Source organism: Hypomesus transpacificus, chromosome 11 (genome assembly GCF_021917145.1).
Source record: "Hypomesus transpacificus isolate Combined female chromosome 11, fHypTra1, whole genome shotgun sequence".
Classification (NCBI taxonomy): Eukaryota; Metazoa; Chordata; class Actinopteri; order Osmeriformes; family Osmeridae; genus Hypomesus; species Hypomesus transpacificus.
The window spans coordinates 16,939,592-16,965,548 of NC_061070.1; the positions used below are offsets into that span (position 1 = coordinate 16,939,592).

General features: G+C 48.4%; 1 protein-coding gene across 2 annotated transcripts; it reads left to right on the forward strand.

The window, feature by feature from the left end:
• The first annotated feature begins 1,547 nt into the window (after positions 1–1,547).
• LOC124474286 (protein FAM53B-like) lies at positions 1,548–24,834 on the forward strand. 2 transcript variants are annotated; one of them, XM_047030266.1, is made up of 5 exons: positions 1,548–1,696; positions 10,806–11,040; positions 12,136–12,190; positions 13,741–14,576; positions 21,078–21,368. In XM_047030266.1, the coding sequence occupies exons 2-5, from the start codon at positions 10,963–10,965 to the stop codon at positions 21,219–21,221; spliced, it is 1,113 nt and encodes a 370-aa protein (XP_046886222.1). In that variant the 5' UTR covers positions 1,548–1,696; positions 10,806–10,962; the 3' UTR covers positions 21,222–21,368. The 2 variants fall into 2 exon arrangements, with proteins under 2 accessions (XP_046886222.1, XP_046886221.1); XM_047030265.1 differs by lacking the exon at positions 21,078–21,368 and adding an exon at positions 23,150–24,834 and having other exon boundaries at positions 1,551–1,696.
• Positions 24,835–25,957: the final 1,123 nt, after the last annotated feature.

The following is a 25,957-nucleotide window of genomic DNA, read 5'->3' on the forward strand; positions in this document are numbered from 1 at the left end:
TTTCCTGTCTCGGCATTCTACCATTTATTTCAAAATCTGCCTTTAATTGGAATCTGGGCCAGGGGCCCAATGGGAGCAGTCCCTGCAGAGTCAGTCATGCTGTTGAGTAAACACATGCAATGTGTTAGGAGAATTACTGCCTGGAAATTTACAAGGCGCTAGATATCCTGCCTGGTCGCGCAGCAGAGGCAGAGCCTACATAAAAACAAGAGGTTTCTCCACTTCAGGATCCTCCATTACAATGTAGACTCTCACAAATTCCACAGTCTTAGACCTCATGCTTGAAACATGCTTCAAACTGCTTAATTTAAATCACTTCTAATTAAGCTTCGTCTCGATAGAATGACATTGTTCTGCATCACACACAGAGTACAGCTTTGGGTTGAATGGATCGAAGGCCCTTGCTTCCTTGGAAGGATCACTCCCTTCCTTTCCACAGGTGCTGTTGCTTAGAGACACCGCCACAAATATGGAGGTTTGGGAGGCACCACGATCCTGTCAGCCTAAGTCATGTCAGGAGTTGTTCCGTCAACTTTTCCGTTTAAAAATATTTTCATTGTCAGGATCCAAAACACAAAACCATCCTGTGAAATACTGAAAACATTGAGCAGTGATGTACAACATGACACAACATAGCAACATAGTCACATCGTTTTTGGTGAGTCGCTGATTACATTTCTCTCGTAGCTTACTAGTTTTCCAGGTCCACGGAGGAATGTGGGAAGTAGGGAAGATTTTTTCAAGCCACATTGCTGCCCACCGATCAGATCCCAGGCAACCTTCCACAGGCCACTCATTCAAAAGTACTGTAGTCTTATAGAAACTGCTAGTAATGTACACGTCTCCATCTCTCATCTATCTCTTCTTCGTTCAACAATTCTCTATGGTTTCCCTGTCTACTCCAGTTAAAAGGATAATTCGACCGCACGAATGTAATCTGATCCGCAGTGGGCTGTGATTATCAGTGCTGTCCAATGTCTTTGGGAAAGTCATGGTCCACAAGGACATAATGATGCCACTGTAAAACAGAATTAGAGGAGGAATATTCATGAGTACGTTATTTTAAATGAACAAAATAAATCCACAAGGCATGTTTTTTAATTACTCAATACCCGGACGTTTAGTAGCCTATACTATAAGTTATTCAAACCAAGGACTGAAGAGATGTGAGACGTTAGGAATATAAAATGTGTAGGCAAAAAGAGAATTTACACAACCGTACATTTAGCCTTTACTACATCATCCACTTAGGTGAATACCTTCTGCAATGTTGATGTGAACGCTGCTAACAGTTGTTTTATTTAGGAAAATGACATGGGCGATACCACTTTGAGAATTGGGGAGTTAAGTGAGTTTTCGATACTTAAGGAGCAACTATATTCCAAGTAAATCATTTTAGATACCGAATTTAACCATTCCAAGAATGGTAAAATACTGTATGATTGTATGTTTTTCTTAGTTCCCGAAGGGAAAATAAAAAAGATTTTTGGACGCACCACCCCCATGAGTGAGTAACCTATGGTTTGGCTGAACGCGGATAATGTTACAATGTTGAAGCTGAATTGCACTGGGAGCAGTAGTTTAGCGCATTGCTCAGAGTTACACTTTCGGAGTCGCATGTGGACGTGGTCTGTATTTGTCATCCTTTGTTGGTGAAATCGAAGATGACTTAACTTCAGAAGATTCTGCTGGCCAGGTAATAGTCCATCAATATAAGTTTGTCAATATCAATGTTTAAGCGAGACTTATATAGCCTAGATAAGGGACACTTAGTCCTTATCTTGGGCAGCTTTGATGGAAATTGAACAAACGAAGCTGAACTGAAGGGTATTTATATTGCTGATTTGTAGTTGATCTTGATACTCGCCAAGGTGTCGTGACAGTCGTACACTGTAAAAGCTTTTCAGGAATAGGCTCACGCGTCTTTAAACTGAAGATACGCTAACTTAAGTTTATAACTCCATGTGGATTGCTTGAAGTTGCTTGGCATACTCACATCATCTACATCAGATCACTACAATGTTCTGTTTGGCAGTGCTGTTACGCAAACCTTCCATTCAAGCTTGCACATTAGCCTACTTTACAATAGCAGCTAATGATAATGAGCCTTAAGGAATATTTAGTTTAACCGAGATATGATTTGCTTTGTCTGCCGCGGTGTGCTTGGCCACTGGGATAAGTCTACAACGCCTCTCTTAACCCTGTTCATTTGCGCGCAGCTGACACGCAATCCATCCTCCACTTAAAGTTCGTTGCCTCTTTTATCTTTTACACTTTTCTCAAAGTAAGTTCAGTTTGTACTGAAAAGGAAAATATGAATTGAGCTTTTGCATATCCTTGTCAGGTTTACTAACGTGTGGCTGACTGTTTCAGGTATTGGTATTAGTGTTTGAGGCCGGTGTGGTTTTATTATCTAACTACACGGTTATGAACTCGAGCTGCATCCCACATAGACACACTCACACGCATCACACACACACACACTCACACGCATCACACACACACACGCATCCCACACACACACACACGTCGATCTTATCTGCAATGTTTAACCTTTCATCTTTATGAGCCCCATCTGTTATTATAATATTTGTCGTAGTTCTGCTGTGAAGGCTCTTCAGTTTCAGGATGTTTCGATATGAGTCACTTAGTTTGTGTTTCTGCAAGACATAGACTTTTGAGAATAGTTCCTAGCTCTGAAGAGCATGGTCTTGCTCTCGTTTAGTTAGAGCAGCCAACATTGTTTGTGCTCTCTAAGCAACAAAAGCAGTGAGTGAGATTAAGCCAATTGGAAAGCTGGCAGGAGAAAGGTGTATTGTTCGAATATTTTGGAGCAAGGTTTAAGGTGGTGGGTAATGTGTTTTGATAGAGATTTAGGAGTTTATACACACACACGCACACACACTAAGCATGATGATTGTACAGTCTGACGACTAGTTTGGCACAAATGTTTTAATGACTTTCACTTTCATTTGAACTTTGTTATTAACACATTGATATATTTATGAAACCTTGTTGTTTCCCCTCTGGCCACGGTTGTAGAGGAGATGGTTTATCTTTTCATGAAATCATTAAGAGAATACCAGAAAAAACTGGTTTTGTACCAGAATATCTTAACTGAAATGCTCTGGAAGTTGTTAGTGTAATTTTCATATCCTCTCTTTCCTAACACAGTTGTACTCATATGGTCATTCACTGAGTCAGAGACAGACATAGAGGTTTGTGAATTAGTAGTTTGTGAATGTAGTTTGCTTCTGTTATAGTTACAGGTTACGAGACAGTTATTAACTTCCTTGGAGACTTGGAAAATCAGTTCAGCAAGCAACAAGGAGAAAGTTAAGCTAAGATTTGATCTGTACCCCAAATATCTAATTACAAGCACTTCGCTATAGCCTACAATATGTTGTAGAGGGTGAGGCCTATTGGACATGTTTTTGAATAGTTAATATAGATTAAAATGATCTAAACTCATGCTCATAAACTCTGTCTGATGACTCTGAGCAAGAGATTTGGTAGGCATTGGATTTCCAAAATGAGCACATAATAAAATGTTGTCTTTTATATATTTTAATTATCTTAATTATATTTTGATTGCTTGCACATGGATAACTTTCATTCATGTTCTTGAGGCATTGTAAAACATTTTGCTGTGCAAGTACATACATGTTTTTTTTTCCTGTTCATGAAAGTACAATTTCACGTTAGAATCAGCAGTCAAGTTATACTGGATTTCCTCAGATAGATAGAACAGACGATATGATGAAAGAGGGACTTGTTTTGGACATGGCATAGCAGTAATTTATGGAGGCCATTAAAGGGAGTTAGTTTTTAAAGGGGGATCACTCTATGCTGCAGTGTGAGCTTAAGACGTCCACATTTGCAAGGCTTTTGTGTGCGAGGCAAAAGGCCCTATTAGAGCTTCATTCTCTGAGCGGGCAGCTGGGTGCCTGTGTGCGGGGCTGTGGCCCATTCTCTTTCTGTCTAAACTCTCTCTCTGTCTCTCTCTCTCTGTCTCTCTCTCTCTCTCTCTGTCTCTCTCTCTCTCTCTCTCTCTCTCTCTCTCTCTCTCTCTCTCTCTCTCTCTCTCTCTCGTGCCCAAGGAGTTATGCAAAGCTTCCAGAAAAAAAAGAGGATTGTTAGCCATGCCTGTCTGTGCCTATGTGCTACTCACAACTCATTTTAACGACGATCATTTCTTGTGTGACCTCTCGTCATAACTGCTCTGCTTCCGCCTCCGCTGCCCTGAGCGTCCGAAGCCTGGCAGCAGAACTCCAAACAAACAGTGCTGATGTTTGTTCCCCGAGGTTTGAGTGTTGCTGTGAGTATTCCACCCTCGTTATGATGATGCGTTTGTAAGACGTCTTTCTTGACACCCACAAACCCAAGACCTACTAGTGAGAAGAAGAAGAAGAAAGGCCTTCTCACAGACACCAGAGCAACCCTTCTCAACCCCAGCCCCTGCTCCTGGCCTGATCTGGACAGGAGATGAAAAGCATTCTGGGAAGGGCTGCCATTTTTGTTTGTACCATTTTTTTTTTCAGAGGACTATGTTGGATTCCTTATGTTTTTAGCCAACAGTCAGGTCATGTTGTGGGGTCAAGTCCTACTTATTTGTTTTAACATGAAAATGTATACGTTTTCCATGGATGTTTATGGTTTCCAGAATTCAACATTAGCTGCCTGACAATGAATATGCAAAAAATATCAATCTTCCAGGATTATACCTGTTCAGGTGACTGAAAGGTCATTATATTATCCTTTTGACTAAATCCAGAGCCTTGGTTGCAAAGATTTGCCAAAATATTTGGTTACAACAAACAAAAAGATGTCAAAGGTTGGAACATCCCCTTGGTGGAGCGAGCGTGTATGATTGACACACTCAGTACAGTTTGAGTGTGTGTTTTCTGGGGACTAGAGGGGGAACAGCTTGTATGAGAGAGGGTGTTGGTGCAGTGATGTCTGAGGGGAAGAACACCCCCCTCACGTTGTGTCAGCGGCGTTCTCCTGGGAGGACCTCTCAGACACTGGGGGTTATCTATTTAAAGGAAAGCACCTGCATTGATTTGTTAGGCAAAAACAAACCACAATCTCTTTCCATAGTCATGGATATGCATGTTTTCGTGTTGAATGCACGAGTGTGGATTTTGTCGGGTGTTGAGGTGGTCTTTAATGACCTCATGTCTTATCGTCATACAATGTCATAAGACTCCTGTTATGAATGACAAAGGAAGTCATTCTCCTTAATTTCTCAATTGCTTCCCCCCCCCCCCGAATCCTTCTCCATAACCACACTGCATATCTCCTCATCTGAATCATACAGGGTTTACGTAGCCTTAGTGTTCATTGTCTAGTGTCTGATCCCCCCCAAAAAAACAAAGCTATGTTTTCGCTAATATGTGTTTGCTTTGTGTGGCATGTCTGCTAAACATGCATAATATCCATAGTATATTTACACATGCGTAATGTCCATCGCAGTACTCAACAGGCAGCTTCTGGGTGGGTTTCTGGGTTTCTCATGTCATCAGTAGATGCCTTCATCTCACCCAGACTACGCTTCGTAGAGACAGCTTAGCGCTACACAAACAATCATCATTGTTTGTCTGGAAAGCTGAATCTCACCTCTCGTCATCAGAAACCGAGAGTCATAATTGCTGTCAGCATCCCTTCTCACATGACACAAGTACATTGTGTTTCTCTCACGCTCTCCCTCCTCTTCCCACCAACCTACTCCCCCCCCAACTCAGACGAAAGGTGTTGTGCTACTTCATCGCAGTGCTATACTTGTGGGGTGTTGGATTGGAAGTGGCCATCTGTATAACGTCACCTACTCCCAAGCCGCAGGGCAGGTCTCCTCCACAGGGCAGGTCTCCTCCACAGAGCAGGTCCCCTCCCCTCCACAGGGCAAGTCCCCTCCACAGGGCAGGTCCCCTCCACAGGGCAGGTCCCCTCCTCAGGGCAGATCCCCTCCCCTCCACAGAGCAGGTCCCCTCCCCTCCACAGGGCAGGTCCCCTCCCCTCCACAGGGCAGGTCCCCTCCACAGGGCAGGTCCCCTCCACAGAGCAGGTCCCCTCCACAGGGCAGGTCTCCTCCACAGGGCAGGTCCCCTCCCCTCCACAGGGCAGGTCCCCTCCACAGGGCAGGTCTCCTCCACAGGGCAGGTCCCCTCCACAGGGCAGGTCCCCTCCACAGGGCAGGTCCCCTCCACAGAGCAGGTCTCCTCATCAGGGCAGGTCCCCTCCACAGGGCAGGTCCCCTCCACAGAGCAGGTCCCCTCCACAGGGCAGGTCCCCTCCCCTCCACAGGGCAGGTCCCCTCCACAGGGCAGGTCCCCTCCACAGAGCAGGTCCCCTCCACAGGGCAGGTCTCCTCCACAGGGCAGGTCCCCTCCCCTCCACAGGGCAGGTCCCCTCCACAGGGCAGGTCCCCTCCACAGGGCAGGTCCCCTCCACAGGGCAGGTCCCCTCCACAGGGCAGGTCTCCTCCACAGGGCAGGTCCCCTCCACAGAGCAGGTCTCCTCATCAGGGCAGGTCCCCTCCACAGGGCAGGTCCCCTCCACAGAGCAGGTCCCCTCCACAGGGCAGGTCCCCTCCCCTCCACAGGGCAGGTCCCCTCCACAGGGCAGGTCCCCTCCACAGAGCAGGTCCCCTCCACAGGGCAGGTCTCCTCCACAGGGCAGGTCCCCTCCCCTCCACAGGGCAGGTCCCCTCCACAGGGCAGGTCCCCTCCACAGGGCAGGTCTCCTCCACAGGGCAGGTCCCCTCCACAGGGCAGGTCCCCTCCCCTCCACAGGGCAGGTCCCCTCCACAGGGCAGGTCCCCTCCACAGAGCAGGTCTCCTCATCAGGGCAGGTCCCCTCCACAGGGCAGGTCCCCTCCACAGAGCAGGTCCCCTCCACAGGGCAGGTCCCCTCCCCTCCACAGGGCAGGTCCCCTCCACAGGGCAGGTCCCCTCCACAGAGCAGGTCCCCTCCACAGGGCAGGTCTCCTCCACAGGGCAGGTCCCCTCCCCTCCACAGGGCAGGTCCCCTCCACAGGGCAGGTCTCCTCCACAGGGCAGGTCCCCTCCACAGAGCAGGTCTCCTCATCAGGGCAGGTCCCCTCCACAGGGCAGGTCCCCTCCACAGAGCAGGTCCCCTCCACAGAGCAGGTCTCCTCCACAGGGCAGGTCCCCTCCGCAGGGCAGGTCCCCTCCACAGGGCAGGTCCCCTCCACAGGGCAGGTCCCCTCCACAGGGCAGGTCTCCTCCACAGGGCAGGTCCCCTCCCCTCCACAGGGCAGGTCCCCTCCACAGGGCAGGTCCCCTCCACAGGGCTGTGCTTGGGGGAGAACCATCACAGACAGGCCTGGAGGCCCTTGTGTAACCTAGCCCTGATGGATGAGGGCCTGGCTAGTGTGTATGGAGCAGGCCAAGCCTTTCCTGAGACATGGGAGACACCACAGCCGGGAGGGAAGGGGGTGGGGGGGAGGTGGGGTGGGGGTGGAGAGGGAAGGAGGTGGGGTGGGGGTGGGGTGGGGTGGGAGGGAGGGAAGAGTAGGGGAGGGAAGGAGGGGAGGTGTGGGGGGGGGAAAGAAGGGGGGGAGGGGTATAATTAGTGTGGTACCTGATGTGGAGAAAAAAATCTCTTGAAATGCAAGGGTCGTTTCAAGGGGCATAGAGCCCTATACGCTGCCTTCTCAACTCTAAAACTCTCTTAACACCTGGTTCTGGTCCAGTTGGACCATGAGACTGCATGGAGAAGATTAGGACTGGAATGACAGAGAACTGATAGCAAATTGGGGGGGGGAGTGATTAAAGCTGCTGTAGGAGGGCCTTGCCGTGTATCAGCGCTGGGTTGATTATTCATGCGTTCAACGTTACCTCTCCGACTTGAGCTTCTATAACCCAGAGATAAGGAAGTGATGAGGTGTCTAGACTTTGTGTAGATCTTTACTACGTCCAGGTCATAGGTTGTGCTTTCCACATCACCAGCTGTTGTGCATGTGTCACAGCCTACCAGGTTGCCATGACTACCCTTTTAGAACATAAGCATGCCTGTTTACGCAAGATTGTGCTAAAAAGCTGTCCGATGATGGACCGGAAGCAGGAACTAAATTGCGATTGACTAATCTTAAAGATTTGTGGAGATCAGGAAACACCAAGTAACCAACTGGTTTTTCCAGATGTTCATAATGCACTATCGACACATCTTTAGCTACTGCTAAATGAAAAATGCGGATGTGAAATTGCTGGGATGTGTCCTCCATGTCCCCACTTCCTCCTGGTTCTGGAGAGGGACTGGCTATGTTTGGTATACAGAGACTGCATATTAACTGTCGCCTCACGGTGACTTATAAAGTGCAGCTGACTTTTGACCGCAGGAAAAGAGGCATGCATAGAAACAGTGAAGGGGGGAAGTGTGTGTGTGTGTGTGTGTGTGTGTGTGTGTGTGTGTGTGTGTGCACGTGCTTGTTATCATGCATGGGACTTGTTTTAGATGCAGTAGATAAGTCTCTGTTCTACCGAGTTTCTATTTTCACATTGTTCTCTAGAAGGGGATGTGTCTTTCGAAACAATCAGTCTTCCTTTTGCCACAGGTCTACAGTAGTTTATGTTAAAGTGACTCTTTGAGTGATACATAAGACCCATATAGCCTGACAGCTTTTGGGGAAATTCACAGTCTCGGTTGTTACAGAAACCTAACTGAGAATCCTCAAACAAGGCCAAAACTTAACCACACCGAAGAAAGACCTCTGTTTGATGGAATATTCAATGAAACCTGTTTCTTTGTTTGTGGTTCTCTTCTGCAGATCTTATTGCATGTTATTGTGTTATTGAACAAAGCGACCAGCCAGTGGGTGCTGGGGTGATGGCCAGAGGCAGTCTTGGTATGTCTTGACCTCTCCAGCCCAATTTTACAATCTTGTCCTCAGATCACGAGAGATGCCTGGCTGACTATTAACCACGGAATGCCCCCGCAAGACTACTGAGACTTGCACCATAGTGGAAGAAAACGACTCAATCTTTCTGTCCGCACAGTAATGGAAACATGTCCCTGGTCATTAGGATGGATGAACGAACGCTATTTCAGTCCATCTGTAGTCCCTTCAACCCAAAGGTTTGACCAGTAATAGTCAGCTGTGAAGTGCCTCTTTCGGGGATGGCTGTAAAACATGCATGTTTATGTCTTCTTAATCTAGAGCTGGCTATTCATTCATTACCCCTGTTCATCTATCAAGCCCAATGCCATACAAAACTGTACACTGTCAAAGGCTTCATGCTGATTAGGTACCAATAAATACATTTATTTGGCAAATTTGTTTGCTAACATTATAATAACCTGGGGGCAAAACCACTCTATCCAATCAAAAGCCACCTATCAAGGCTAGGACAACAGACCTCCGCCCCCCCCCACTTCCTGTATGTCGTAACCAATCACGATGGACAGCCAGCACCCTACCACAGGAACTCAAGGACCTCTAAGGCGTCCAACTGTTTGCCTGTGCAGATTTCATCCTGGGCGTGGAGCCATGTCATCAGCACTGGCCTTTCAAGTGCTCTTCCCTGGAGTCACCCTGCGCTGAGGTCTAGCCAGGCCCTGGCTGCTTAGCATTACTGGGAGAGTAAGGCCCCTATGGACACAGATCACATTACTGGGAGAGTAAGGCCCCTATGGACACAGATCACATTTAGCTTCCTCTCCTCCAGGGGATTGATAAATCAAATTATTATTGCCGTTTAAGAATGTTTCGTTTTTCCCCCTTAACCCAAGCCAGTGGGACGCAGCGCAGTGTAATTTTCTCAGACTGGAAACACGACGGAATGAGTGAGGGATTTACAGGGGATGGAGTTCAAGATGTGCAGCTGAAACGGGTCGATAGCCTTTTGGTCCGTACAACTCTGTGGTCATATTCCTCATAGTTTAGCCCCACCACCCCAACTCCTACACACACACACTCCCACACACACACACACTCCCACACACACACACTCATACACACATGCACACACACACTCCTACACACTACAGTTCACTTCAACTCTGTGTTGTTTTACCCGTACCTCCTTGTCACATTTAATCAGTAATATAATCTGGGAGTCTGATAAAGAGGAGTGTTCCCCCTCCCCTGCCTCCTGCGTCAATTGGCCCTCTAGCACGCGGAGGCCCAGTCCTGCTCCACTGGCTTGCAGGCATAAATGGAGATAATGGGAGTCATATGCTGGCTGTTGGTTAGGACAAGCCCACATGAAACATTAGGAGGCTCCATGAAGACACGAGACCACTGACGAGAGGGCATGTTGGAAGAGAGCAGAGTGAGAGGAACAGAATCTTCAGTGTTTTTATTAGCCTGCTCTGGTTTAGTGGACGTCATAATCTGTCCTAACGAGAAGTGTGTTTGCGCTTGTTTTCGATGTGTCCTATTATGCGTTTTAGGAAGCAAATATTGTATTTGAAGCTTTTGTTTGTAGTCATTTTCCTGTTTTATCTGCTAATTGGTCCAAGTTGTTCGCATGGTAAGGGTTGGGTTAAAAACATATGTGCACCAGTAGACTTATCTGGGTTTTTTTTCTGGAATGCTGCAAAGTCAGACACATAAACCAACAAATATAAATACTTATAAGCATACATGTGTGCACACACAAATGCACTTACACACACACACACCATACTTGTCAACTTACTGTGGCATGAGTACACTTTTCCACTATGAGCTTTTCCTATGTTGGAGCTAACACCACTGTCAACACGATACAGGTGTCAACCATAGGTGTCAACGCTTGCATGCTGCAGGATCAGTCACTCTCATAGTCTTTGTTCCTGCGCAGGGATTGGCTGACAAGTGCGAGACATTCCCAGACCGCCGCAGGGTCCGCTGCAGATGGGAGGCGGAACTTCCGGAGCCCTTTCAGCCCCTCTGCTGACCTTCGTTATGGCAGCACTTCCTCTGCACTGGAAATCACTGGAGCGGAGCTGCGCGTTACCATGGTGATCATCTTCTCAAAAACACTGGAGACGAAGAAGGGGGTCGATGTGAGGTCCGAGGACTCTGAACTGCATCTGGTGAGAGAACCTTCACTTTAGCGACTTTAGTGACTTTAGCTAGGTAGCGAGCTAGCTGAACGTGGGAAAGTACAACTCCCTATACTTATTTGTTGGTTTTTGCTATAAACATTTGTTAGTCTTATTTGACAGTTTGTAAGTGAAGTGTGACAGGAAAGACAGGGATGGAGATAAAGGGGAAGACATGCAGCAGGCCGGATTTGAATTTAAGGCCTTATTTGAACTCTGGCCGTTGCGGTAAGCCCTCAGTTTACGCGAACACGTTAGCGATGACTTGAGTACGTATCCACGTGAAGGCAGTTACTAGTACCTCGCTTTTCCCATGCACCTGCCGTCAAACCACGAGGACATATTCATGGTAAGAGGGTGACGGGAATACATATTTAGGCTGATTTTGTGTTAGAGTTTCAGGAGTTAGCCAGATGCTCATTTGAGGTAATCGGAGGGATGTAGAAATCCATACAGTTGCCTGGCTTGGCAGACATTGGAGCATAATTAGCCAAGGGTCCAGTCTTGGAAACTCCACAATACTACCTATTGTAGTTTTTGGCACAAAACTGGTGGAGGATTTACTTTATTTGGGTGGTTGACTGACCGTTGGTCCTCTTACCTGCTATACAATTTTCCCTGTGCCGTTAATGGCATAAAAGGGCTGAGTTTTGAATCGGGCAGTCAGACGAAAATGTTCCTCACTGAAATTGTGCCAATTAAGAGCAGTTTAAGATTTTATAGCTCCTAGTGTGTACGTTGTGGCGTTACACTTTGTATGGCGATGAACTGGGGATGACTTGCTGTAAAACGTAATGAGTTTGCCCCCTTTTTTTGTTCTTGCTTTCTCTGAAAACAGCAGAGAGATGCCAGGCGTCACAGTTCAAGGGATTAGAACACTAGATGTTTGGGGGTGTGTGTGTGTGTGAACACCAAGCTCTTTGTGAGTCAGGCCAGAGTTATGTATTGACACTTATCTGAGATACAGGCCCTCACGCTCTCTCTCTCTCTCTCTCTCTCTCTCTCTCTCTCTCTCTCTCTCTCTCTCTCTCTCTCTCTCTCTCTGTCTGTCTGTCTCTCTCTGTCTCTGCATCTGTTCCTGCTCAGCACCAGGTCCACAACATGAGTCGAGGGACCACTCTCATCTCCTGTGGGGCTGTGGGTGAGTACCTTCGTCTCCTCCACCCTCCTCCAGGGGCCCCAGGTCCCAGTGATGGGAGATCAGACCCCCACCCTCTCTAACTAGTATTATTTACAGAGGTTATTCCAAACCACCCTGTTCTCTGGCAATGGCCCCTACAGACCATAGTAGTTGTGTTGCCCAGCGTATCTCCTCCATAACTGTCTGTGTTTACCTCATTCTGTCTGTCTCTCTCTCTCCCTCTCACTTCCCTCTCCATGCATCACTCGTTCCTCTCTCATGCACGGCGTGCACCTGCCCCGTTCTGACGTCTGTGCGCTGCCCTGGACGCAGTTTGTGACAGGGTGTTGTGTTGCTATTGGTGTTGTGTTGCCAAGGGTGTTGTGTAAGACAGGATTTAGTCAAATGTTTTTAGTCAGGTATTGTGGAATTACATAGCGATGCCTTTAACAAGATTAACAACTTTGTAGTTACAATTAATAACTAGTCTGTTCGGAAACAGTACAATGTTGACAGCTACTCTGTGTTGTTGTTTTTGTACACTTGTTGACACTTGTGAAGTAATAAACTGTCGAGGGAAAAGTGTGTCCAAGGATCTGAATGTCCAGAGTGAGTCTAGTTCTTCCAGTGGATACCCTGCCCTAAATCCTCCAATAAACATGTCTGACAGACTGAGGAACACATTCTTCCTCAATGGACTATAGCAGCGTAGCTTCACAGTGCGCTTGTCAGAGGAGAGGAGAGGTGGTGTGAATGGACTGGCATCCCTCCAGGGTGTGTCTGGCTCTTACACACAGTAGAGTTCTAGACGCTTAAAAAGCTGTGTTTGATATGGAGCTGTCATCATCTTTTGTCAAACCATACTTCCCTGGAACCACTTCTGGCCCTGGGCTTCTCATAGCTCACCACGTCCAAGCTTCTGTGACGTGTGTGTGTGTGCGCGCGCCTCGCAAGCGGCTAGCGAAGTGTCGATCACTAGTTGTGCTGCACGTTGAACCAGTTATCGTTGAAGTTATCGTTTCCCTCTAAATCATCATGCGACCCCTCTAGAACAGTCTGTGCAGGAGATGGCAGGTCTGAGCCCGTCGTTCTACATCATCCATCCTCCCAGGCAGCAGGGGGCGCTGGGGCCGCAGTCCCGCTCCCGAGTCTGCCTCCCCTGAGTCTGCCTCATCCGAGTCTGACGCTCCTGAGTCTGCCTCTCCTGAGTCTGATGCTCCTGAGTCTGCCTCTCCTGAGTCTGCCTCTCCTGAGTCTGCCTCTCCTGAGTCTGCCTCTCCTGAGTCTGCCTCTCCCGAGTCTGACGCTCCTGAGTCTGCCTCTCCTGAGTCTGACGCTCTGATCTTCCTCTCCTGAGTCTGCCTCTCTCGAGTCTGCCTCTCCTGAGTCTGCCTCTCTCGAGTCTGCCTCTCCCGAGTCTGCCTCTCCCGAGTCTGCCTCTCCCGAGTCTGCCTCTCCTGAGTCTGACGCTCCTGAGTCTGACGCTCCTGAGTCTGACGCTCCTGAGTCTGACGCTCCTGAGTCTGCCTCTCCTGAGTCTGACGCTCTGATCTGCCTCTCCTGTGTTTCAGAGGCGGACGTGTGGCTGGACCTGGGCCGAGGCTGTGCCATCCAGCGGGGGGCACCGTGCCAGGCCAGCGCCAGCCTGGACAGCCTGTGGGACGCACTGCCCGGGTACCAGAGGAGGAGCTGGGGTCGGGAGGGACCGGGCACTGCCTCCGCCATCACCAGCCTTATCCACGAGCTTAACCTGGGCGACGCCAAGCTGGGCGCCCCGCCCTCCCTCCCCCACGCCAGCGCCACTGCGCCCCCCAGCAAGCGCCATTGCCGCTCCCTCTCTCTCTCCGATGAGTTCGGACGGTGCCGGTCGTCGTGGCGACCGCAGGGGTCGCGGGTGTGGATGGCGGTAGAGAAGAGGCGGTGCTACAGCGGGGGCAGCGTTCAGAGATACCCCGGAGGGGGGGGAGGGGTCGCAGGGATCTCTGGCGGCCATTTTCCTGCCATGCAGCGCAGCTCCAGTTTCAGCCTGCCTTCTCACTCCAGCAGCCCCACAGACAGGCCTCTGGAGCTGCCTTGTTTCAGCCCACACCTGCCCCCCCTGTTCACCGCCCTGCCCCGCTCCCCCTCTCACCCCCACCAGCAGCTCTCCCTACGCCCTCTGTCGCAGTCCCACGAGCAGATCAGCCTGCTGGAGCCCCGGGCCGGGGACGCCCCAGGGGCCAGCTCCCCGGACTCAACCCCAGAGATGGTGAGGCGAGGTGGGCAGAGGCCGGCGGGGGCAGGGGGTCTCTCCAGGAGCATGTCACATCCCTGTGTCCTCAACGAGAAGAAGATTGGGATGAAGCGCAGGAGAGCAGAAGACCCTCAGGAACCAAGACCCTCCCTGGACCTGGCCAAGATGACGCAGGTTAGTAGAGGAGATGACACACACACACACACAGGCATACACACTCACACACAGGAGAGGAGATCACATTTTGAGAACTCCAATCTGACTCCAGCAATTTCAAAGAGCTTAGGCTTGATTTTCCTGTGATTACAGTTTTTCTCAATTGCTATGGCTCAATTCTTGAAACAGAAATGACATTCTCAAAGCTCCACGTGCATTTAGCAAAATATCCTATATGGTTCAGCACAACTACATAGATCACCTTCAAAAGGTCATATCTCACCCAAAACAGTTAACTCATGCTTCAAAACCAAATCATTTTCCCATATAAATAGTCAGTGCCCTCAAAATGAAAATTTCCTTCTCGATTGCTTTGGCTCATCTCTCGAAAAAAAATAGAACATTCTCAAACCTTTAAATACATTTGCCAAAATAACCCAGATGGTTCAGCAAAACACCATGGAACACCTGCAAAGGGTCATCTCTTTCCTAAAACAGACAACTTATCAGTCAAAACTAAATCCTTCTCTCATACAAATAGTCAGTGCCCCCAAAATGAAAAGTCAGTTTGGCATTGTGTAAACACTGCAGGTCAAAATGTTTAGATGTTTTGTCAGTATGGCAGTGGACCTTAGAAATATCCCTCATGTGCACTGTGCTACAGTTACTGTAGTAGATGTTTTCTTTCCAGAATACAATGTGTCTCAATCTACATTTAAATTTATTCATTTAGCAGATGCTTTCATCCAAAGCGACTTCCAAGAGAGCTTTACAAGAGTGCATAGGTCACTGATCATACAGTAACAACGCGATAGCCCCAAACATTTCGGGTAGCCAAAACATGAAGCATACATTGTGAAAAACCCAAATACAGAAAGTGCCAAAGAGAAGAACCATAAGAGCATGTAGCCAAACAAGTTACAACTAAACAAAATGAACCTCAAAAGTGCAAGAGTGCACCTGTAGAAAAGCAAGCAACAATACTGTAATGTATGCTTCATGTTTTGGCTAACCACAATGTTTTTGTGGCTATCTCATTGTTTAGGATCATTGACCTATGCACTTTTGTAAAGCAGACAGCTTGGAAGTCGCTTTGGATAAAAGCGTCTGCTAAATGAATACATGTAAAATGTAAATGTGTATCAAACAGAAAAAAGATTACAGTAATTCAAGAGTAGCCTACAATGTTTCACATCACATATTGCACTTACACTGCCATGGAAATTGTTACTGTAATTGCCATACATCATGGTTACTGTAACAGGAAATGTGTGCAGCACAATATACTTTCATACAATAAGCACATCAAAACTAACATTATGTATAACCTACACTAGTAGTATGAGTAACCACAGTAAGTTTCAGGCAAGTGACCCCCTCCTAGTCAGAGTTGCAGAGGGTGCATTTCATGGCAAGAAGGAAACAAATACAGTAAGAAAGTAAAGCAAAGCTGGAGTTTAACTAGTTGTCGTCCTCACTGTCTGTCTGGCCACAGATTTCATTGACATCACATCTGATGTTCTCCCTTAGGATGCAACAGGGGAAGAATTGTTGTTCATGCCGCAACAATCCCCTACACTGATCTGCTGTGACATCATCACAAGCAGCATCCATTGCCTGGAGCAGGGACCTCTGGTTTTGAGCCCGATGCTCATAAACCCTCCACCTCCATGCAGAAAAAACCTCCTGGATAGGTTTAAGGAATGGGGAGTTAGGTGATATGAGCACCATTAGCATTCTTTGATGGGCAGTGAATCCTGATGAGCGGGTGACGGTGGAAGCTTACATTGTCCCACACAATGACAAATGTAAGAAAGTGGTCTCATGTAGAGGGATAAGATCGGAGTGCAGGCAGTCCAAGGACACCAGGAGTGTCTGGGTATTGAAATGCACCTCCTCTGTTGTCTGTTCTGTATATCCCAGCATCAAATGATTCCTATTGTACACTGAAGGGACTAGTATGAGTAACCACGGTACTTTTCAGGTCTGGGTATTGTATGGGCCAAGATTGGGAATGTGGGTGACTACACCATTCTCTGAAATGGCAGCACAATCAGTGATGTTTCCCCCGAGCTGGCCTGGGACAAGCTCTAAATATTTGATGGAAGGATTTATACTCCTGGATAGCTCCTGTCAGCTAACTAAACTTACTGTGTGATTGGTGATCGGATGTGTCCCCTTGTTTAGTAAAGTTCTAGTTGCACCTGACAATGACTGTAAGCAGATGATCCAAGAGATCCATATTACAGTATATACCATTATGTTTTTCATGGTATTATGTGCCTGAAAGATTTTGACAGTGGAGTGAACTATTGTGCAGGTGATGATGTACACAAAGAAATTATGCCAATAGGTTTTGCAGAGAACAACCACTTGACTGAGAAATAACAGTCAGTTTAGACCAGCAAGATATTTTCAATTGATAGTTGGCCTAATTTAAGGCAATTATACCTAACCATTTCAAAGATGTGCAAAATCATTTGAAATGTGTGCAAACTGTAGGCAATTGCACTTGTCATTTACAAGGATGTGCTAATACAATTGCAATTTGATTAAAGGAATGAACAATTCCAATCTGTTGTGAACAAGTGCCCAGCGGTTTGGAGGTTTGCACATGTTGTTTTGAGAATGTCATTTCTGTTTCGTGAAATGAGCCAAACCAATTGAGAAAAACTGTAAAGAAATAATCTGCCATGAGTTTGTCCCAGAACAGCCTGATTCCTTGGTGCCTACCCTAGCATATTGGGTTAAGCCAGGGCCAAAACAAAATCACCCTGACAATTAGCTCTCTGTTCTTCCATGAGCAGAGTTCAATAGCTCTTCGAACTCAACCTCGCTCCTACAGTTTGATCTGGCACCAGGTTCAATCAAGCACAATTTGGTTTTCTGGGTTGCTGGTTAGGAGTACACGACTAAGTGTTTTTTTTTTTTGCAGGCCGTGCGTGCATGTGTGTGTGTGTGTGTGTGTGTGTGTGCGAGCGAGCGTGCGAGAGCATTCCTGCTGCTCGGTCACTGTGCACACCATCACACTCTGGCTGCCTCCAGTTATCATTTCATTGACTGTTGGGTAAACAGCTGATCCAAAGGTTGAACCCTCATCGCTGGTTCCTCTCCCCACCCTTCCTCTCTGGCAGAGGTCCGGCCAACAGGGCAGGGGTCACTGACCACAGGACGCTGAGGTGGAGGGAGCAGGTTAGGACCTGTATGCTGTCCAGGGAGGGTTGAAGGATTCGAAAGACTCTTAGTCCTATTAAGATCTTGTTTATGCTGACATGTATAGCTGTGAGATCTGGATGTTCAGCTCTGTGTGGAGACTCACTGGAGAGCTATTGAGTGAACAACCAAAGAGATTCTGGCCACTCTTAGGAGAGGCCCTCAAGCTTTTATCCTCTCTCTTTCCCTCCCTCCCTCCCTCCCTCCCTCCCTGCCTGCCTCTCACTCTCTCTCTCTCTCTCTCTCTCTCTCTCTCTCTCTCTCTCTCTCTCTCTCTCTCTCTCTCTCTCTCTCTCTCTCTCTCTCTCTCTCTCTCTCTTGCTCTCTCCCTCCCTCGCTCTCTCCCTCCCTCTCTCTCCCTCTTGCTCTCTCTCCCCCCCCCCCCCCTCTCTCTCTTTCTCCTTTTCTCCACCCCCACAGATTTGTGTTCCTGGTCAGGTCCTCAAGGTCTTGCCAGGGCTGGATCAACAAGTGTTGTGGTAATGAGGCCTAGCTTGTTTCCTCTGCCCCTGCCAGACGCTAAGAGAGAGGGGAAAACTGAACACATGTTCATTATACTGGATTATACCCCCCCCCCCCCCCCCCCCCCCCCACACACACACACACACACTCACACACATGGCTTACCTGACCTATAGAGTCAGGAATGCAGCACACCTCCATAGTTCACAGGCTGGTTCTTTGAAATGGAGAACAGCCAGGTTTGAATAGGGAGGGAGCAGGCTTTTGTTGTCCTGTCTTCTCTTTACAACCGTTTTCTTCCTCCCTCAGCTTTGTTTGTGTTTAAGGTTGGCATTGCTCGAGTGCCTTTGGCAGTAAGTGTGTGTGTGTGCGAGGCGGCGTGGGTCAAACCAGGGGTATCTGTCTCTCCGTCTCACACACACACACACACACACTAACCACCTGTCTGCGTTTGCCCCACACACTCCTGCACTCAGCCTTGACACGGAAGCTGCCACATGCGCTTAGTCGCACACACACGCACACACACGCACACACGCACACAACACTTTCTCACAGAGCTACATTGCACAGCACACAATGTCAGCTATGCTTAATGAAAGTTGCGTATAGACTTTGAGTGGTTTCATCTCTGCTGTTGGTCTGTAGAAGGTACAGAGCAGGATACGGTGATGAGTAACAAGACCCGAGGTGTAGTCACACTTACACAGCCTGTACGATGCACAGCACTGCATTCTGGGTATTGCTGTCGTGCAGAGCGATGTGTGGGGTCGAAGAGAGATACGACTGCTGTTCCACCCCGTCACCTGTGTCAGGAGGGATTAGGAACTTGGAGAATCTCAAAAAACAAAATATCAATTCCTACCCACCTCTGTCTAATTTTGGTCAAGACAATCAAGAACTCTCGGGTCATTAAAAGCTTAATTGCCTGAGAATGTGGTTCCCTCATTATTTCTGCGGCTGTCTCATGTGGAGCAGGCAACCAGAAAGATCATTCTAGAATGCCAGGTGCCACTGGCAGGGAACTTGTGTCTTGTTCTGAGAAAGCAGATTGAACCCTTCTCCACTAGCGAGTGGGAACACTGGGCCTCGCCCACACATGATGAATGCAGAGATGGAGGTGACTCGTACCCACACAGGTTCACACCCAGACATGTCTGGGCATGAATGGTCAGGCACACTGCTCACATCAGGCCTGCTGCTTCCTGGAGTGGAGTGCACTAAGTTCTTCACGTACTTGATCATGCAGAAACATTCCTTTTGCCCCGGGGGAAGTTCTGTGTAATTGGAGCATGTTGCTGAACATGCTAGTGATGTGGCTTAGGTTTACCCTTTAGGAGTCATTCCAGAGCTGGGCAGGACAGGAGCTCTTCAGGGGAGTTGCAGTCTGGGACTGGTGGTTATGTAGCAATGAAGGCTGGGAGCTCCATGAAAGTATGTCATGCTAATGGGCTAGAGGATCAGCCACAGTGGGGGATTTTGGTGTGTGTGTGCGTGTGCGCACATTCGAAGTCCAATGTGCCGTGTGATTTATCTGAGCATCCTTCATATTCCCTTCCTGCCTGGACATCTTTTACAGGACAACATGTTTGTCTGATAAGTTTGTTTATGTTTGCATGTTTGTTTGAGGAGGCTAGCTCTGGGCAGGAAGTGGTGTGTTGGAGCGCTGTGGCTTGCTGTGTCACACGAGCGGAGCTAGTCCAGTACGGGATCTGCTGTCCTCTTCCCTGGAAGTGTTCCTCTCCAGGTCGCTGACCTTGTCAGGCCAGGAATACATTTTTGACTTGAGATTTGAGTAGCGGGCTAAAAAACTAAGTGGGGGACCGTTTAGCCTCAGTAATGACTGTGTGTGTGTGTGTGTGTGTGTGTGTGTGTGAGAGAGAAATGGCAGGGTGTAAGAGGGGGTATGTGTTTCTCCCTACTCCACTGCGTCGAGGGCTGGCAGACACACAGATTCTGCTCTGGTGTATTAATATCTTCTTCCTGGCTGCTTCAGTCTCGTAAAGTTGTGGGGGGAGGTGTGTGTGGGGGACTCTCCACCTCTTTCCGTCCTCCTGTCCCCCTCCTGTCCTCCTCCTGTCCCCTCCTGTCCTCCTGCCCCCCCCTGTCCTCCTCCTGTCCTCCTGTGTCCTGTCCCCCTGTCCTCCTCTTCCACCCTGTCATCCTGCCCCTCCTGTCCTTCTCCTGTGTCCTCCTGTCCTCCTCTTCCCCCCTGTCCTCCTGTCCCCTGTCCTCCTCTCGTTCTCCTCTCGTCCTCCTGTCCTATCCATTTCTCTCCTGCGTTCCATTCTGAAGATGGCTGATGAGCATAGCTGAGCTGCTGGCTGAGCATGCATGTGGGTGGGTGAAGGGAGAGAGGGAGAGAGGGGGAGGAGGGAGAGAAGGGGGGGAAGGGAAGGGAGAGAGAGGGAGGGAGAGAGAGAAAGAGAGGGGGGAGGGAGGGGGGGAGAGAGAGAGAGAGAGGGGGGGGGCAGGGTGGGACTGTGGAAGGGAGGGGTGAATAAAATAAAAGTTGAGCCTCTATTTATGCCGTGACTGTCTCCCTGCACAACACCACATAAGCATAGACACTGTGTACACTAATTGATGGATGGATAGATTGATGTATGTAGTGCTGGAATATACTGTATACTATACTGTATAATAATTTCCACGTTCCCTGTACTGCTGCACGGTGAATGTTCAAATAGCAAAACAAGTTTTGCATAGATGACAGGAAGACGTACATTCAGTCACAAACACACACACACACAATGAAGAGAAGCTGTTGTTTTGTGGTCTCCCTACCAGGAAGGGGTTAACATGTACTTCCTCTCTGTTCCCTTCCCTCTCTCACACATACAGTCAACTGCTTCCAGCCAGCCTCCTTGTTATGTGACCATACTTCGACATGGATCTGGTCAAAGGAAACACAGACCTCAGGCAGACTGGCTGCCATTTTTGCCAATCCTTCTCAAGGGTTGTGTACTCAAACTAAAAGCCTACTAAACCTACAAGAGTGTTATTTTTTCACCTCAACCCCGATCTTAACCTCCTGAGGATTTAATAGGAAGCATATTGTAAACTAGCCTCTCCCTTTCCCCAATCTCTTCATCCACCATCCCCCCCTTCTCTCTCGTCTCCCCTGGGGTGATAATTGGGTGTGGGGTGGGGGGGGGGGTAGAGGGGGGTCACTGCCTGCAGATGGGGGGGTGGTGGGGGAGGCCTTGGGCCTCAGAAACCCCCTCACTGCCCTCTCACTACCCCCTCACTGCCTCCTCACTGCCTCCTCACTGCCCCCTCACTGTCCCCTCACGGCCCCCTCATGGCCCCCTCACGGCCCCCTCACTGTCCCCTCACTGTCCCCTCACGGCCCCCTCACGGCCCCCTCACTGCCCCCTCACTGCCCCCTCACTGCCACCACTGCCCCCTCACTGCCACGGTGGTCCCTGGTCAGTCACATCTTATTTCTTCAGGGAAGGAAGACCACGAGGACGTTAATTAAAATGAAGCAGCTTAGGATGGAAAACACACAAGCTGGAAACACACACACTGAGTATTAGTAGAGTAGCAGTCTGACAAGGACACACTGGAGTATGTTTTTGATTGGATTTCATTTTTAAGAGCAACCAGCTCCTTAAACGTGTTTTTATTAGAAGCTTAGTTGAAACTGGATGCTGGTCCTCCTGAAAGTGTTACAGGAGGGCATGTGTTAGATAGCTAAAGGTTGTTGGTTAACAACCAAGCACATTTACACCCTGTTCTCTCTCTTTCTTTATGTCTGCGTCTCTCTCTCACTTCCCTCTCACTCGCATCACGTGGAGAGAGAGTCAGACAGTTAGTCAGACAGTTGTTGCCAAGCGGTCCTCTGTAGCAGGGGTTGTCAGTTGGTGGTAGGCACAGCACAGCACAGCAGAGCAGATCCCTGGTCACTGTGGGGAGGTCAGACCTGGGTCAACTGGGAGCTGCCTCAAGAGTCATCTGTCCATCTGGCTTGTGACGTCTGCCTGCTGTGTGGCTACTCCCACACACATTCTCTCTCTCTGTCGCTCTCTCTTTCTGTCTCTCCTCTGTCCTTTCTCTGTCTCTATGCCAGTCTCTCTCTCTGTCACTCTCACTGTCTGTCTCTCCTCTCTCTCTCTGTCTCTATGCCAGTCTCTCTCTCTGTCGCTCTCTCTTTCTGTCTCTCCTTTCTCTGTCTCTATGCCAGTCTCTCTCTCTGTCACTCTATCTGTCTCTCTCTCTGTCTCTATGTCAGTCTCTCTCTATCGCTCTCTCTTTCTGTCTCTCTCTCTGTCTCTATGCCAGTCTCTCTCTCTGTCACTCTCTCTGTCACTCTATCTGTCTCTCTGTCTCACCCACACACCCACATACACAGTCCTATAATGTAAAAGGTAGAGTGACTGTTGTCTGCATGACAGTACTTTCACAGCTTGATTACAGGTCCTCTGATTTAGAAACAGAATCAAAGTGAGGAGTCAGTGTGACCAGCTAAACCCTCAGTGCACGACGCACATGCAGAAATATGAATTTGAATAAACATGACCAGTGATCCTGGGAGGGGGGGGGGGGGGGGGTCGTCCTAACTTCTTTCTGGTGTGGGAGGACAGGCAAAAGGAGATGGGAAGGTAAAAGGGACATCCTGTAGTTTACAACTAATCTTATAATTGGTGTGTCCTTACACGTTTTTCATGTCATCCAGTTCACATAGGAATTTGTGTGTGTGTGCGTGTGTGTTTGTGGGCGAAGGCAAGATTAACTTAGCCTTTTCCAGAGAAACATGAGTCACATTCCCACATGCTGTTCTGCAGTTTCCCTCAAAAAGCCTTGCACATCATTTTATGGCTTCATTACGTCTATTAGATTTAGATCTTAGGAATATCAACATGATGGAAGTCATGCTGACCGGCATTCTTTTTCTTCCTCTGTTCAAACAGAAACTCCCGACGTTCCACAGTCTGAGCTGCCCTTGGATCTCCCCCAGGTCTGACAGCTATCAATCAAGCCTTTCCCCGCCCTCCTCCTGGAGCTTCAGCCAATCAGACGCCGACTTCGCCCCTGTGTCCAACCTGGGCGGGGAAACAGAACAGGAAGCCTGTAGGCAGGAGGAGGAGGAGGACTCCTCGTACGAGGAGTTAGATAGCGACTCCCTGTGCAGTGGGGACTCCCGGCCTGGTTCTCCAGGGGGTGTCGGGGGGAGGCCAGGGGGGGACAGGAGCCCCCTGTGGAGAGGGGACTCTGGGACAGGGAAAGACATTTACCAGCTGGGAGGAGAGCTGGACATTGACCAGATCGAGAAGAACTGAACTGAACCCCACAGTTATTTAGAGGCGTTTCGCATCGCGGGAAATATTCTAGAACTTTATGAAGGGCAGAATATTCTAGAACTTTATGAAATAGAGGAGCGAGGAGAAGGACACCTGACTTGAATATGACTACGGTAAAAACGCGTGCATCAGAAGAGAGAGGAAGGAACACTTCAATATTTCTGATTGAAATCGGCGCGGAACTGAGTGGATATTTCTAATTATGTTGGATAGACATACCTGAGAGTGTGTGTGTGTGTGTGTGTGTGCGCGTGCCAGCATGGGAGGGTATTGAAGGACAAGCCTTGTCCTTCAAGCCTTGGGGATGAGGTAGTCCTCTTGAAAGATACTGAAGGAGTGATTCAACCTCTCTTGATACACTGTTGCCTTTTATCAAAGTGCTTAAGTGCGTGTCTGACAGCGCCTCGATGCCACACAAGTACAACCTCACTCAGGAGCGGAGGAGGTGAGGACTCGTCTTAATCAAACCTCTACAACCCCTATTCCTCCTTCTCCACACATCATCGTCTTCGTGGACGGGAGGAAAGGAACTCAGCGGAAGGTTTTAGTACTGTAACTGTAGCCTTAGTAGCAGGACCCTCATCCAGCTCCTGGAAGTCTTTACCGGACAGGGAGAACGTGGGAGAGACAGACAGACACAGACAGACACAGACATACACAGACAGACACAGACAGACATAGACACAGACAGACACACACAGACAGACACACAGACAGACACACAGACACACACAGACACAGACAGACACACAGACACAGACAGACACACACAGACACACACAGACACAGAGACATACACAGACAGACACAGACAGACACAGAGACAGACAGATAGACAGCAGAACGAGAGGATCGCATATCATTCAGTTGTCCTCAAAACTCCTTTATTTCTTCTCCTGCTCTCAGTAGACACAAAGTAGAACCAGTCAAGTGTTTCATTCACACAGTCAGCCACCCTGAATGTAAATAAGCTTTAACAGGGGTCAGAAAGTAACACACCATCTTGTATCCATGGGATTCTTGTTTCACCTCAGTCTGGTTCGAAGCAACAACTCTCTGAACTCCTTAATAGTTTTTAATAAGCAAAGTATATATTTGGATAAACACTGAATTTCAAGTTTTCAGTTCTAATATCAATGTATATTTTTCTAAGTGTTCGTTTTTTTATGATCTGTTTGTGAAGGATCAGAAATGGGGCCTTGTCGTAACAGAATAGACAAATAAATACGCAAAACTACATCCTGTGGTCTTTTGATTGGAACAATACAATTAAATGTGAACTCTGTTTGAAAATGCTCAACCTCTAACTAGTGTTTATACCATCATGGGAATAGGTGGGACGTTTCCTGGTAGCATTGAGTGCTTTGCAGTTACACTCAACCACACTTTTCCATCCATAAACCACTACATCGCTAGCAAACTCTGATTCATCCCACCCTTATTGTGTGGCTAATATAGATGTGCTTCTGATGTTCTGTAACTGTTTGTTTATCGAGTCATTTAATCTCCATCGGGTTTGTACCCTGTCAGCTGTTTATGCCTCCTGATGGCTTCGGCCTCTAAAGTAAACATCCGTGCGTCCTGAGATGTCGTCACATCGCCCTGGGACACCAAACAGGAAGTCTAGACACAGAATATCCTGCTGGGTCTGCAGCCGGCGGCTATGGTGACCTCGCCTCGAGGGGAGGGGGGTGGGGGAGAGGAAGTGACATCAGGATGAAGAACTCTTCTTCTGGGTTGGAAGACACATCAACCGGGAAGGGCGGGGCTGTTGGCCTGGCCTGGGGATATCCTGCCATGTGGCCCGTGTCTGTGCAAGCTTGACGAAGCCGCAGACCCATAATGGCACCGCCGTAGTTCAGCTATGAAGTCCTGCAACTGGATGATGTTGTTTTAGCATGTTGAGGTGGCCCTGGGGTGTGCAGTCAGATGAAGGAATCGTGTGGTCGTTTGGTTTATTCATGTTGGGGATATGGTGGTGGCATGTGCATGTATCTCATAGTATTGGTCAGGGTTCGAACCCGACCTGGGCCAGTCCATGCATGTGTTTCTCTCTCTCTCTCCTGCCCTTTCATGTCTACCTCATACCTTCACTGGCCAATAAAGCATGAACAAAAAAATCTATACAAAATGTAGGGGCTGGATTACTTGATTTTTGTTGTTGTTGTTGAACTATTTAATGTCACATCACATCTGTGTATGAAATGTCCCTTCTGTCCAAGCATCAGCAGTGTGGAAGGATAAGCCCAGGGTGGGGCTCAGCTCAGGGACGGATGAAAGAGTAAGGGAGAAATTAAGGAAAGGGAAGCCAGGCAGCCCTGACTGCTGAAAACAACAAACCAGTTCACAGAAGCACTTCACTCCCACACAATAGACTGGAAACACAACATCACGTCGCATATCAACATGTCGCACTGA

What these genes read in the sequence shown, in the direction of transcription:
- LOC124474286 (XM_047030265.1), top strand. Translation starts at nt 10,963, where the DNA reads ATGGTGATCATCTTCTCAAAAACACTGGAGACGAAGAAGGGGGTCGAT. An exon ending in AGGACTCTGAACTGCATCTG is followed by an intron (nt 11,041 to 12,135) that starts GTGAGAGAACCT and finishes GTTCCTGCTCAG; the next exon opens with CACCAGGTCCACAACATGAG. An exon ending in CATCTCCTGTGGGGCTGTGG is followed by an intron (nt 12,191 to 13,740) that starts GTGAGTACCTTC and finishes CCTGTGTTTCAG; the next exon opens with AGGCGGACGTGTGGCTGGAC.